Source organism: Pholcus phalangioides, unplaced genomic scaffold, assembly GCF_987345545.1.
Source record: "Pholcus phalangioides strain wild (caught in Gottingen) unplaced genomic scaffold, Ppha-v1.0 ptg000039l_1, whole genome shotgun sequence".
In the NCBI taxonomy this organism is placed as follows: domain Eukaryota; kingdom Metazoa; phylum Arthropoda; class Arachnida; order Araneae; family Pholcidae; genus Pholcus; species Pholcus phalangioides.
Window position 1 is genome coordinate 5,922,010 of NW_028301625.1, and position 15,778 is coordinate 5,937,787.

Genomic DNA, 15,778 nt, shown 5'->3' on the forward strand with positions numbered 1-15,778 from the left:
GAGAAAGTGTAAACTTCTTTTAATTCCTACTTTACCTAAAGAGATATCATAATTGTACTAGAATGATAGATAAAGTAGTTAGAAAGGAAGAAATTGGCACCAAATTATCAATATTAGGCCAATTGGCACTTTTAGAAATAGTCAAAATGTAAAGGGCACAACAGGTAGCGACATGACGACAAACCTAACTTCTCCATATGAAAGTTCCTTGTATGAGCAGCTACTGTTGCAATTACATTTTTACTGAAAAATAAAGTAGGAAAGAAAAATTCCATAGGAGACAGTTTCCAGAAGCTAACTGAATTTTAAAAATCATCAGTGGTTCCACTTACGCCCAATTTCTACTTGCCTCAGTTTACTCTATATTTTTTGGGAAATGCAGAGAAAGTTTTTGAATAAGATGAAGCTGTAATGAGCCACAGAAGCAAACATTTACTTTTTTAAACTGTGGAAGTGCAAAGAAGTAATTTTTGTATGAAGATTGCTCACATGATATATGCTGCAGTAACAATTATATACATAATAAAACCTGTTTGAGATGGATTATCTCGAGACTCAGAAAAATTTGAGGGACAAAAATCTTCAAAATCATATTCCTTACGCCTGTTTGTAAACCAAATTGTTCACACACTAAAAAAATTTCTCCCACAGGGAACAATGTAAAATGAATTATACATATATATAATCCATATTCTTGGGACCACAAATATTTCTAGCATAAACTTTTGTAATAGTTCCGATGCAATTAACGTAAACCAAATGGAAATCATCAAACTAACACAGAGAAAATAACCATAAATCATGAAAGAGATAGAATGAAAACGATGACACTGGTTTTTCTGGTTTCATTAACATCAGGTGTATAACCTCAGTGTCAAAGCCCTCAAAAACTCTACCTGCAACAAAATCTGGCTAAAATACACTCAATGCCAAAATTTATAGTTCTATAAGACACTCGCTGCCAAGCTTTGTCAATATAACAACTATGTAATTTATAAAACTTTTTCAGAAGTAATTGAGTCTATTTAAAAAAATATTGCAAAACATCTCTGAAAAAGTTTTTTGGTGTAGAGATTCTTGAAGTTTGAAATGCCCTGATGATCCATTGATAAGAGGAATCCAATCGGGGGGCAGAAACTTTACTCTGATAGAATTTAATTCTTCAACCAACTCAAAAAAAAAAATAATCATTTTACCACAGACTTATGAAAAATGCTTTCACAGTATTTAGTCCATTTTGTTTGTTTGTAAGGCTTGCTTTCCACTGGTTGGGGATGTTCATAAACCAAGACAGGTTAATAAACCGAATCATATTTTATTGTTCATAAACTGAATTGTTTGCAAACCAAGCCATTCATAAACCAAAGGTTGACTGTAATATGGAAATTGCAAATTGCAAAAACCTTGAGGAGACAAGAATTTTGATAATGAAGATGATACCGAAAATACAAAATTGTTGCCAGTGAAGAACAATCTTGGAAGGAATTTTAACCCTTTGATGCAAAACAGATGTATATATTTTAATTTTCCTTCATAGGAATTTGATTAGCATTACATTATAAGGAAAACAGGAGGAAGGAGAAATTCTATCTTAGAATAAGTTTTTCTTTTAAGGATCAAAATTAAGAATATTTTGAAAGAATTAGCCTCCCAAAAACAAAGCAGATGAACTGGATTCAAAAAATTGTCTTCTCAAAAAACCTCATTGTCTACCAATATGACCGGTGACAAGAAATTGAAGCTGGAAATTGTCAACAAAAATAAATCTCCCAAATGTACAAAACCATTTGAAAAAAAACATGGGTAAATTTTCAACTAATTGTTTAGAAGTTTTAATGTGAAAAAAGACACCACAACCATAAAACTGTACTTACTGAAATTTTAGTCACCATTTGCTTATTTAAACTTTCTCTTTCTGTGACTGTTTTACTATTACTTTTAGCTACAATTAGCCTATCATACAAGCACCTATTTTTTAAAGTTGATTCTAAATCATTAAATAAATACATTCATGCCCTAACTGGGATTTGAACATATACCTGTTTAGTTGAAAATTGATGTGCTCATCACACACTTGTCTTTTAAATTCATCAAATTTATAAAATTTTAGTAGTGCTATGCTATAATATAAAGTTGATGAATAGTTATTAGCCCTTAAACTACTCCAATTGCTTATAGAGAATGGGCTTAGTAGGCTGCTCTAATTGTTTATTCATGATTTCTTATGCTAAAAAAAATGTTTTTCTTTTGTGTATATGCATAAGTATATTATCTCCGATTAATAATTGAAAGGTTAAATAAATAAGTTAGATGATCAATATAATTTCTGATTTTTTGATTTTTCTGTAGGAAAGTCTCTGCATATCAAATTTCTTTACGAAATAGAGCAATTTTTTGTTATACAGAGATTAAACTGTTTATTTTTCAAAATAACCATCAAAGCTAAACTATGAAAAAAAAAAACTTTTTGATAAACATAAAAGAAGACAGCCAAAAAACAAACATTCAATGTACAATCTTTTTTTTTAAATTTCTTTCATGATACTTATTCTAAGGCTATGCAGAATGACACTCACACAAAAACTTCTTTCATTAATCAATATAAGTTCCAGACAATATTGAACCAAGATATAAAAATTTTATATACACATTTTTTTTGTACTATTAGTCCCAGACAATTATTAAAATATTACGACAGAAACTCCTTGATATGTATGTTTAAAGTGAGAACTGTTGATGGCCATTGAAAAGAATTCGTTTTTGGTATAAATTTTTTTTCACGCACACACAAATGAGTACATCTAATTTCATATAGCACTTCACAATACTATAAACTTAATGTATGAATCAGTAGCCCAATTTGAATACAGAATATCAAATGTTGATACATAAACCGAGTATATAAACTTTAAAACTATTATAAATATTGTAACATAAATTGAACAGCTTACAGCAGTTTAATAGTGAAGCTAATCTAAAACATTCATTTGAGATGAGCAACAGAAATTTCAAGAAATAAAATGTTTTTAATTTTAAAAATCCTATTAGTCTATGAATATATTTTAGTAACCTACCACTAAAAATACCAAAAAAGTGCAGAAGGAGATATCTGAAAACCTCATGATTTCACAAACCTTTACGACTCCTCCAATAGAGACCATAATCCTTATAAGGAGAAGAACTTAGAGATCCTTGTACGATAGAAAAGTAATCGAGAAGCCAATTAGAATGTTAGAAGAAAAAGACACAGGAATCATTGTGTTAAGTAATATGCCAAGAAAATCTCACACATGAACAAATAAATGCAGGAAATAAAGGATGCTTTTGGGGTTGATGGCGATGCATTGTATATAATTTTTTTTTAATATTTCTACAAAAACATTTGTATTATCACTGCTCTTCATGCATAAGTAAGAAAAATTCTAAGAACATATAATAGAATTGAAAATGGTGATTTATTTTTAAACTTATTCAAATCATATCTTAGAGACTTATGTGAGTCTGTAAATTTATTTTAATTATGAAACTGTAAAATCTGACATTTTCATTTTGAACCTGCCCCCCCCCCAAAAAAAGAAAGGTTGCATATGACTTCAAAATAATCCTAATGCTAATAATTAACTTATCTAAACATATAACTTTTATTGTCCTCGGGCGAATTTTTGACATCCATGCTACAAAAAAGGACACGTATCCCTTTGCCGCACATTTCTCTGAAATCCAATTGCCAATAAATAGCAGTTTTCTCATCATGCCACTATGCAGTCGTATGGGATCGTGATGGACTCTCATTGCAAGAATCCAGGTTTGAACCCTACTGGTTGTGATTGGCTAAAGTTGGTTTTCTGAGGTTTTTCAACTTCAACGCTAAAATGTCAGCTGATCTCCCCTTTTGAAAAAGTCTCTCCACAAAAAAAGCAATCAGGCCTAGAACATTTTAAAAAAATTCACTCATAATTCAACAAGCAAAGTTTTTTGCTTTCGAATTTGGACGGCAGATGGCAGCACTTTTTAACCCCTTCATGTACAGGCTTTGGCAAAAAATTTAGATGATCTATATTTGAAGTATCAGCAATAAATTTCAAAAACTGGTTTTCTTGTTTGCATATTGAAACAGAAGGGGAAAAAAAGATGAGTGTACTAAATGTCTTGTTCATAATTTTTTTTCACGTGGAAAGAATAAATCTTTACCAGCTCTACGAAGGATGACAGGAGGGGGAAATGCTAAGGTGAAGGGAAGGCAAATAAACAACTTCCATTCAGAGATTATAATAGAGCTTCACGATGATGAGAAAAGAAATAAAGAAGACGGGGTGAGCTGAGTTAAACAAGGGTTAAACACATAACGAACATTACTCAGAAACAAACTTCACATTAGGTATAGAACAACTGCATGGCACATTCTGACATCCACCAATTCATTAGAAGTTCCTTGGAGGAATATTTATGAGGTGCATGGGTGGTTTAACAATAATAGTCTCCTCGTGAAATGCATCAGAAAGAACAAGGGAATTACAAGCTTCTAACAGAAAGCTTGATAAGAATTGATACTGATGGATGTATAACAAAAACATACAATAAAATGTGAGTATCAAATTTAAAAGGTCAAAGCAACAAGTAAAGTAGATCTATGTTCGGACAACTGCTGACCGGAACAAAAAAGTATTACACAATGAGCAATTGTTTAAGAATTCTAAAATAAGATGTATGTATATTTCGACATGAGATATCAGGGTGCTTTACAGTGATTGTCAGTGATAGATTCAGAAATACATCTTATTCAAAAGTGATTTAGTTTTTTAAATTAACGATAATAAAATCATAAATACACAAATATAAAAGGAAAATATTGCCTGAGGCTTTCATGGCTGGTGTTCGATGACTTGCAAGCAGTTTCCAGGATATTAGGCCATGGTCTAAGGCATTTTCTTCCTGACGTTTCCCCCACATCTATGGAAGGCTGCCTGCCATAGATGTGAGTGAAATATCAGGAAGAAAATACCTTAGACCATGGCCTAATAGCTCGGAAACCACTTGTAAGTCATAAAAGGAAAATGTTTGAATTATTTAACAAATGTTAAATTGAATTCCTTTAGTCACACGCATAATGTCAAGGCAATATGAAAAATCTTCCAAAACATGTTTCAATAGCAGTCAGATGAAAAAATTTAGAGCTAAGCATGTATCATGACCTCAAAACTAGTGACAAAAATATTTTAAAAAAGTGACCAAATGAACAATGAAATTTTGATTATTAGCAATCGTATGAATCGTTTTTACTAAACTTTTGCATTTTTTACATAATAGTGTAAAATAATTAACTCAAACTAACTACATTCTATTAACCAGAAACGTTTTGAATAACTTAGTAAATTTATCAACAACTATGTGTGTGAGAGAGAATTACATAATATCATTTATAAGTAACACTTGCATTGCCTTCTCCTTATGTTGCTTCCCACTACTCATCTCAAAATCAATTTGAGCAGGAAAATTTTCAAAACAGGAGAAAGTTTTTACATTTAAAGGAGGAAAAAAAACCGATGAAATATCACAAAGTTTGATGGAGAGAATACACCCACGTAACTAGTGGGTTTTTCATTGATGTTTTTCTATGAATGACAGTCAACAAAATACACTCAAATTTTTTGACCTAGTACAAACTTTATTTACATACGTATGTTTGTATATCCTTCAGACATTATGTCTTTTTTTTAACTCTGTGTATGTAGTTGTAGTGTTTTACACTATTCTTTTCATAAGAGCTGCATGAGTGACAACAATCCCATTATTTTTTTTATTGACCCATATACAAATATACATATAAAGACCTCTCTCTCTCTCTCTTTCAACTTCAAATAAACTGCAAGTGGAAGGAGCAACAGATATTCAACTTGTATAACATTGGAACAAAGTGGCAAGAGTGAAAAAATTTAATTTAGAAATTAAAAATTCTATAAAAATATTTTCTTTTGGTATATTATGGTGTAATATACCAAATTTGTACAATTTTTTAGGCGATAGGGAACCACTAATGGGTGGGGTAAGGGCATCAAAATATTATTCGTTTACATCTACAAAATGCCCAGAACTGGCCTTGCTTATGGCTAAACTGGGAGGGCGTTGAGTCTACTCTTTTTCTGTTAAAAATTACAGGGGGCACCAAAATAGAAACTGGCCTTGAACGAGGGAGAAAATTGACCAGTTTTGAAATTACTGTTTGGTTTTTTTTTTAAATTTGTAAATATATATATTTTTTCCTTTTTACACATGACATACAAGGCTGCAAAAACTCCCAAAAATTTACTCTATCGCATAGGGCCAGTATCAATTTTGGTGCCCCCCCCCCCCCGTAATTTTCAACAGAAACAGACTCCACACCCTTCCCAATTAATTTTCCATGAGAGTAGTAAGCGGCAATGTGATGACTTTTATCACGCTAAGGAATCATTGTTCCACAGTGGTTTAAGATGACTGCTGTGGTGGTCAAGTGGTCATAGTGATGAACTCACGTAGCGAGGTCTTGGGTTTGAACCCCACAGACGCCACAGTAGTGGCTGGCTGAAGTTGTTTTTCTGTAGTTTCCAACTTTGAGGTGGTTTTCTGTGGTTTCCACTCTCCCCTTAAAAAAGTCTCGCCACAGACAGCAACGACCTACAAACAGTACAAATATAATTCAATCATTACACTTCACTTCTGAAATATAGATGGCAACACTGAAAAATCAAACACAACACAATATATGCACTCAGACTGTTAGGTACACACACACTTACACAGCTAGCACAACTCACTAGGTAGTAAATTGCCCATGGATGGCAATAGACCTGAGTTGTGCCTGGTTTGAAAGAAAAAAAAGAAAGAAAATGGTTCCAGATGGCTGATAAAGGGCACATACAATTAGACAAAAATGTAATTCATTATATGAATCAACCTGATGTGTGGCAATGTGCGAAAACCCATAGAAATATGGTGACAAACACGGAAAACTATTATAAAATTAACACAAAAAATTGAATCAATGAAATATGGGGTTTATTAATGCGTTGATAATGAGTTTATGAATGATGCTGTCAGGATTGCAAATTTTAGCACGAACAAAAGTCGCTATGTTACTGCTGACGCTCTCCCGTAATTTTAAATCAACAAAAACAGTGAAAAAAAATTGCTCTTCCTCCACTGGGGGAAATCCAATTTACCAGGACCGTAATATGATTTTTTTATGGAAGGGAATGTAATTTTATCACCTCTTCACTATGAAATTTGATAATTTTACAAAGGAATTTATTGCCTTTCATTAAATTTGCCATTCCCTCAAAAATATCATCAGTGGCACTGTCCCCCCCCCCCCGATTTTGGATCTGATCACGATATGTAGCGACCAGGGCCACAACTAAACATGAAAACTTACTGTTGCCTGAGGCCAGTATAAATTCTTTGGAGCAATAAAGAGTAAACTCGGCACCCTTTCTGGTCCAGCACCCAGGTAACCAAACCCCCCCCCTATCTTCTCCTAGTATGGCCATGGCAACAACTACTGAGAGGTAAACACATTTTAATAACTTCTGAGGTCTAAAAGAGAGGAGGAAAAAATGAAAATTGGGATTTTTTTTACACAACACAAAGAATGGTGCGTAAGATGTTGATATGGAGTCAAGGATCTGCATCATGAAGATGCTCTAAATTACATTTTATGGCCAGAAGAAGAAAGGTCAGTTGAGGCCTTGGGCAGAGGAAAAAATATTGCCCCCCCCCCTTTAATTACGAAAAAAGTGTAAATGGGGGTTTTCTAAGCCCTTCTGAAGTCAAGGCCAAGGGCACGCTCACCGTTAAATCAACTTTGGTTTACAGCTCGAATGCACATTAACTAAGTTTTCAGCCAGATGAAAAATTTTCATCTGATTAGGAAAACATTTAGTTAAACTAAACGTCGAATTGTGAGAATTCATGAGCTTTACACAAATTGTTCTCCTTTTGATCATGTTTGGGTCATGGTTTCCTGTTGACATTCAAATCCAGTTAGAAAACATAGCATGAATTTTATTCCTAGATACATCATAATTTTCAATAAAAATTTTAAATCGTAATTTTCAATCAGATGATTTTTCAAAATAATTTTTTTCTATTGTGGGAAATAAATTCAAAATACGGACCTGCTTCTTTAACTGTGGCCAGAAACAAGAGTGTATTCTCCCACTGCACAAAAGCCAGTTTCTACATGAGCCTTTAAAAAAGGTCCCTTTAAATTGCCATTTCAAATAAAAAAATTAACAAAAGTAAGGATAGAACAAACAACAAATGTAACTTAAGAAATGCTCCAAGAAAGGAACTTGACTCTTAGAAGAACCTTTTGAAAATTAAATAAAATAAAGGATGAATTTTAAAATAAGATGAATATGAAAGAATGAATGAGCAATAAGAATGGTAGAGGGGAAACAATTTTTTGTTGTAGTTCCCCTTTCCTGTTAGTTCATTTGTGACCGGCTTTTCCATTGAAATGAAACCTCTTTAACCAACAAGATTTCATTCCAAGCACCTTGAAATCAAGTTATGCTGACGTCACACAGTATGGTAACAGGGAGGGAGCTAATGAGAAAGAGTTCTTTTTCTTGTTAGTCCTGGTATGCTCCTTAGTAGCTCTATGGAGTGAGGAAGAACATGAGCGAATTTGAACTCATAAAGTTCTTCCTTCCCAAGAAAAGAGAAACGTCAACAGCAGAAAAGTGTGAGAGGCAGAGGTTGTGTTTTTTTTTTTTTTTTTTTTTAATATTTTTGCTGGAAAAAGTGACCTGGGCCTAAAAACATGTAATAAAAGTGATCAATTTCTAAAAAGGTGGATCTAAAACTTTAGTGGAAAAAGTGACCTGTGTCGAGCCCTGAAAACTTTTCTGCCTCCAGAGCCTCTTGCAAGTGAGGGCAGAATTTGAGTTGATTACTAAGCTTTGGAACTTCTAAGTTATGTAATTTGTATGGCTTGTACCTATTTGCTCCCTCAACACAAATAGTAGGCTCAGGAACAGGACCACACCTAGAGGGGGCAGGGGAGGGGCAACTGTGCCCCAGGCAGAAAAATTTAGGAGGTGGCAGTTTTAGATGAAAACAAAGAACACGGTTAGAAAATTACCACATTTTAAAGTTGGAAGTGGAAAAATCATGTTTGCCCAGGCCACAAAAATCCTAGTAATTTCCTGCTGAGGAACATTCTGAACATGACTATTGGCCAATATCATGCCAACAAAAGAACACAGAAAGCTTTCTACTCACTAGACATGATTTCTTCACCAAGAGAGCTTCATAAATCACAAAGTAGTGTCATTAATTGCTCATAATATCAAACTTTGTCATTTTCCCTTTTTATTCATGTATTACTTACATTCTGTGTTTTAAATTTAAATACATAATTTTGAAATTGGATGATTCTTTCTGAATCATCCTGAATCAAATGCATAAAAAGTATTTTACACTGATTGTCTGGAGGGAATAAAAATTCTACAGTCACTCAAGAGTAAAAGTGAAATGAGAAAAAACAAGCATATGTGATTGTATTGTGGGATAATGTGGAACTGACCTCAATTACACCAAAACCATGCTACAATGATACTTTTTATAATGATACATCCCTCTAATATAGTGTTCATTTTACACCAATAAAACTATTTGAGTCTTGAGAGCCAACTTGATTATTTTTCCAAAGTTCCTCTCATCAGTGAAAACTCCTGTCTTATTAACAGTGATACTACCAGAGATGCCAGAATCTATCTGCTGATGTTGCTCAAGCAAAGCCAATCACGTGGATGTTATTGCTCAGCAATGCCATTCAATTTAGCTGAGAAAGATATACTAAAAACCCTCATTGGAATACAACTGGACCCACTTATAACAAAGAGCTCTTTTCCAACAAAAATTATCATTAAATCTGCTTACTTACTAAATCCATTTTCAAGCAAAAGAAATGAAATTTTAGAAATTAAGTGCTTATAGCAAACATATATAAGATAATATAAATAGTTGGCATATAAATTTACCTTTTTCTAATAATTGTTTCTATTTAACTTTGACATTAAAATTTGTTTTTGAAATTTTTTCCCCAAAAAAGGAAAAACACAACACACAGGAAAGGAAAAATTCCTGTGGTGATCCTCACACTTAAACACATGAAGTCCATATTAGAAGTTGAGCAAGGACTGAATTTGCCATTTTGTAAAATTTTGATTGGTCAGTTTCATTTTTTATGCTTATTCCTCTGTTCTAGATGAAGTATTGATGTTTCCGCACATCAACAACAAAACTAAAGGGATGGTAAACCTTTTATCTAACTACAGTTCATGCCACTCAATGTGATTACATTGGAACTCTGGGTTTCTGATAACAATAACCAACTGATGACTATATCTGGAAAAAATTCCATTTGTAATTACAGTGACCATACATCCTGTTTGGTTGGTTGAACATTGGTTACGGTGAACGGCTAATGCCAAAAAGGGGACATATCTGTTTTCCTTTTAAACATAATTGGTTGGATAATGTGTTCTCAATCAATTTTTTTTTTCATTTTATTTTATTCTAAAACGACTACTTTAATTTCCCTTTAAGCCAAAATCTTGTATTTTTTATTATTATTTAGCCATTGTGAGGTGTCCATGGCCCCCCACAAAGAGGGGGGGGGGAGAGATGACAGGGATATCAGGATTTAATGCATTTCTCTGTAAATATTGCCAAGTTGGCATGTTTGGCAACAGCGCCGATAAGTTGGAGACGTTATGACGCTAAGGGAAAAAGGTGGGAGCTCACGAGATGGTAAAATACTCTTGAACCTTTTCCCGCGGCTATAAAGTGGAGCCTCCAAAAGAGAACTATTGGTAGTTTGTTGAATTTTGTGTGAGAGACATTTTATTTGTCGGTTGTGTTTGGTCAAAATCGCTACTTGTGAGTACTTGTAATAGCTGTTCTGTAAAATAAATTTGTGTTGCCCGTGAAATTGCTTTTTCTTTGTCATCTCAAGTACTTGTGAGAGACATTATCCGGAACAATATAAAAATTAAACGTTTAAAAATGGTTTCTCAGATTTTTTTTTTTCCAATGACAGGGCTCGGAACAGTTCTCTTATTTTTTTGCCTTTTTCACACTACAAATTAACTACAGAAGGGGCCCATGAAAAGTCTGACCGGGGGCCCCACAAAAGATCCCAGCCTAGGGCTCTTATCCAGGATGTGGGGGCCATGGAGGTATTCGAATGGACCTGTAAAATGTATATCATGAATTACAATATTTTTTTAATGTACAATATGTTTCATAGATTCTTTTGAGAAAGTCTTTCAGAAAAAGAAATTTGAATCTGGTCAACTGAAAGAAACTAATCAAGAATTAGAGGAAAACGATTATTTTTTTATTATACATTTGCCTTCTCTGTAGCAAGGCCATTGCAAAAGCAGCTCCACGCATGCATGGAGCGTAGCGAATACTACAGACAGATTACGACATTAAGCAAGGAAATGTTTGCCAACAAGAGGGGGGAACAGAATGCTTTTTAGCCCAGTGCATAGTCTTGCAGCCTGATAACGATAACTTACAGGTAAAAAAATAAGTTTCGCTAGGCTCAACTTTAGAATGCACAAAAAACTTTCGAAGGAAAAAAAAAACTTGATAACATTACCTAAAGTCCAGATAACTATAAATGAATTTTTTTCCATGTTATGATATCGGTCCATTTCGTTCTTTGCAAAAGTGATAACAATAACTGAATGATGAGCTTGATACATCTATGTAACCTCAGAATAGAGAGAGATGCCTACCTTTCCTTTTTTTTTTTCTTTCAAACCGAGCACAACTCAGGTCTATCACCATCTATGGGCGACTTACTACCTAGTGAGCTGTGCCAGAAGTGTAACTGTGTGTGTACCTAACAGTCTGAGTGGGTATGTAGTGTTGTGTTTGATTTTTCAGTGCTGCCATCTATATTACAGAAGTAAAGTGAGTGATGTGTTATGATTGAATTACATTTGTACCGTTTGTAGGTCTGTTGCTCTCTGTGGCGAGACTTTTTAAAGGGGAGATCGGCTCGCATTCGCATCTTGAAGTTGGGAACCACAGAAAACCAACTGCAGCCGACAACCACTGTGGTGACGGTGGGGTTTGAACCTGGTACCTCACGACAGGAGTCTGTCACTATGACCACATGTCTACCACAGATGTGGGTGAAACGTCAGGAAGAAAATGCTTTAGACCATGGCCTAATAGCCCCGGAACTGCTTGCAACTCATCGAATGCCAGCCACGAAAGCCTCAAATGATAACATCATTCGCAATGTTATCATACAAAATGGCATTTAATGTGTTTGATTGTCTATGCACCCTGTATGTTACGATAAATGTGATAAATTGGTAATTATGAATAATTGTCAGTTATACAGCAAAATTATCAATAGTCTCAGTAAATTTTATATATATAGAAGAAACCATGCAGAAATATCACTTCACTTTAACAACTCAATGCCTGTATGTGATGCTTGCACTGTGCGATAAAAATTAAATTAAACTGAAATAAACATGAAGGTGGTAGAAAAATAAATTTTTTCATTGGCCTTATTCATGTTGGCTCTTTCATCATATTTATATCATCTGCAAACATGATCAACATTACCGATCAAATTCGTCATCGTAGACTGAATTTACATAATGTCCGGAAAATTTAAATAATTGATTAATCATATTTATACCAATAGGAGCAAGGAATTATACATATTTACCAGTAAAAATGATAAATGTAGAATGAATTCTATCAAACTTACCAAAATGATTGGTGGGTATGAATAATAACCAGTTATTATGCACATAATAACTGGATTTATCACATTTGCCATAACATATTTATATTCAATGTGTCTTGGGAAAAATCAATACAAATGGCGAATTTTCTGAGATCTTCAATTGACTGATTAATTCATTTTTGTACAACAAATAATATTTATAAGTGGATTTTTTAATGGTAGGAATAGTATCAAATAAAAAGAGAAAAAAAATCAATGACACAAATTTAGTGGTATTTGATGATGATCACTGCCACTCAATATATTAACAATTTCTCTACAAAGATATTTTTCTTGGTCAGTAGAACATTGTTATTTCTAAGTTTTAATGCATTTTATATAAAAAAAATTGATCCATGACTCCAGATTTTCTGAGTAATTGAAAATAACTAGAAAAAAATCTCACAAGTCAAACTATATACAGGTAGATTTGGGACTCATGGAACAGATTTTGTTTTAGTGAGTTCAACCACCCTTTAAACATTTTCAGTCAAAGAATATAGGCTAACGACTGAAGATGGAGATGCTAGAGGATACCTTGTTTAAGCTAATACAGCATACTTGAAAACTGTATTCTTTTCAATATTCTTTAGGATGGGGTAGCGGTTACATGAATAATGCAGATGATTGGCCGAGACATTCTCTCTCTTTCTCTGCCACTTCCCAATTTTATTATATCTGTCACTATCTTTACTTGGTGGAAAGAATGTCTGAGACTGTCCAAAATGTTAACACACGCTTCATTCTATCAATATAAGATCGAACTGAATCAAAGTTATTGATTATACCTTCCCAAAAACTGATGAAGAGTCATTGCTGGTAAACATGCAGCCACAGTAAGTATGGCCTATAAACATAAGCAGTGTGCATAACATGTGCAAAAATTACATTTCACCTTAGCAAACACGTTTTAAGTGGAAAAATCAAAAGCACAATAATTATGAACACCATACATTGAAACTGATGTTACCCATGTTCTGGGAATTCAAATGTGTTTTTTTAGCAATTATTCTTGCTGTTACAGTAAGGCCTTGGTATAATGTCGATCACTTACAACACTGTCCTGCCTATAACAATGCTTTTTAATACAACACTGTCCTGCCTATAACAATGCTTTTTAATAGAACACTGTCCTGCCTATAACAATGCTTTTTAATACAACACTGTCCTGGCTATAAAACAATGCTTTTTAAAAGTCCCTGCCCGAATAATTGATGAATTAGGATTGCTCATTATTAATTCACCCTACAAGACACATTTCTGAACTTTTACAGTCCCGAAACATGTCTAGCTGTTGTTTTCATCATTTGGGTTAACTCACATTGCTATTCTTGTCTATTATCTACTGACTAATTTTTTTACAGGTGGTATCTGTAGGGCCAAAGACTGACCAGGAAGGCCACGAGTTGTAGATAAAAGATGACAGAAGAATCCAAAGAGGGATATTTGCAAAGGATGGCTGCACAGCAAATTAAAAGCACATCTGTACTCTCAGCGTCAATGAATATGATTCATTTATGTATTTGAGAATCAGGAGCAGCAGTATTTAAAAGAAAATTAAATCAGCTCAGAAACCACTGAGCACAAAACACGAAGATTACATTGAGCTAGCAAGTCTTTTTTTTGTAAGTCAATTTTGTTTTTTAATGTTTTGGATAACTTAGTTTCATTTAGGTATGTCATTTGCAAAATGTCTCTTTTCTTAGAATTCCTAACAAACTTTTAGTCACCATTTTTTAGTCTGTGGTTTACAAAAGTTACAATCTGACTTTTGTTACAAACATCTGAACCTTTTTTGTTTTGGCTCTAAGAAGAAATGAGTTCATTACCAGTTCCACACACTGGCTTTTGTTTTTCTGCTGCAACTGGTACTTTACCGGATTTTGGATGACTTCATCAGGAAATATAAAAGTTTGTATATACATGGAAATCAACTTCTCCCCCACCGGACATGCCCTGAGCAATGTAAAATACAGCAAGGCGGCATCTCAATGCTGATCACTTTGTGTACTGAATGAATTCATTTTGCTGAAAACATCAATGACACTCATCAGTAGAGTAATAAAATTTCATGATTTCTGGCAAAAAATTCTTTTGTCCACGATTTCAATTTTATGTGTGCATGGTATTCAAGACCCAGATTTTCTCTGCTTACCAACTGTAAAATTTATTTTTTGCTCAGTTGAAAGCATAAAATGTGATAAAATAATGGCGGCTCATATCATCCAGAAGAGCAACTAAGATGGGATACTTTTTGGGGCCTCCGGGGATTCCTCTTACAGTGAATTTATAGTGTGAAGAAACAAAAAATGATAAGAATCAGCTAGAGCCTGGTCCATGAGTAAAATTGTGAAAAATGAAGATTCTTTTTGCTGTATGACATCGTACAAGCAAATGCAATGCAGTAAAAGCGCAAAGATCCATAGAAATGCTAAATGAATTGAATAACGTATGACAACAAGCTTTTCCAAAAGTGTACCTTTGAATGGTACAAAATAGGTACTGGAGAAAAGCAACACTATGTGTGTTAGAACATCTGTTCTCTCAATATTAATGTTCCCATAAGAAAACAATCCATTTCAGCATGTTTTGCAATCATATTAGTTAAATATCTAAGTAGCAGTAAATGTATAACCACTGCCTTCGTTCTAGGGAGAACTTCATTTGGATGAACTAAACTAAGACATACCTAGAACATTTATATTTTAGGAATTTAAGAGCCTTAACAAGATGAGAAAAGTCATGAAATTTCAACTACCTGAGATAAACCATTTAAACACAATCGCATGTCAAAGTGGCTTTGCAATCAGAATGACCACTATCGTCGTTCTAGTGTTAAAAAGCTGCTGTACAGAAATTCTGGCAAAATGTGCGGGGGATTCATATCTCTAGGCATTATTGTCTGTTTATTTTGGAATGTCAAATGTAGCTTAGTAACATCTTAAACCATTTATAAACAAGATTCACTTGCTT

The 15,778-nt window shown here is 33.7% G+C and overlaps 1 protein-coding gene across 10 annotated transcripts in view; it reads right to left on the minus strand.

Moving 5' to 3' along the window:
• LOC149065495 (cytoplasmic dynein 1 intermediate chain 1-like) overlaps positions 1 to 15,778 on the minus strand; it is a 123,672-nt gene that overhangs the window by 59,706 nt on the left and 48,188 nt on the right. For 4 of the 10 annotated variants that reach the window (XM_089253669.1, XM_089253668.1, XM_089253666.1 and 1 more), the window contains exon 6: positions 3,135 to 3,191. The exons of the other annotated variants lie outside the window; for them this stretch is intronic. In XM_089253669.1, coding sequence (XP_089109795.1) covers positions 3,135 to 3,191 — 57 coding nt within the window. The remainder of the gene's footprint in view (positions 1 to 3,134; positions 3,192 to 15,778) is intronic. 10 annotated transcript variants of the gene reach the window in all.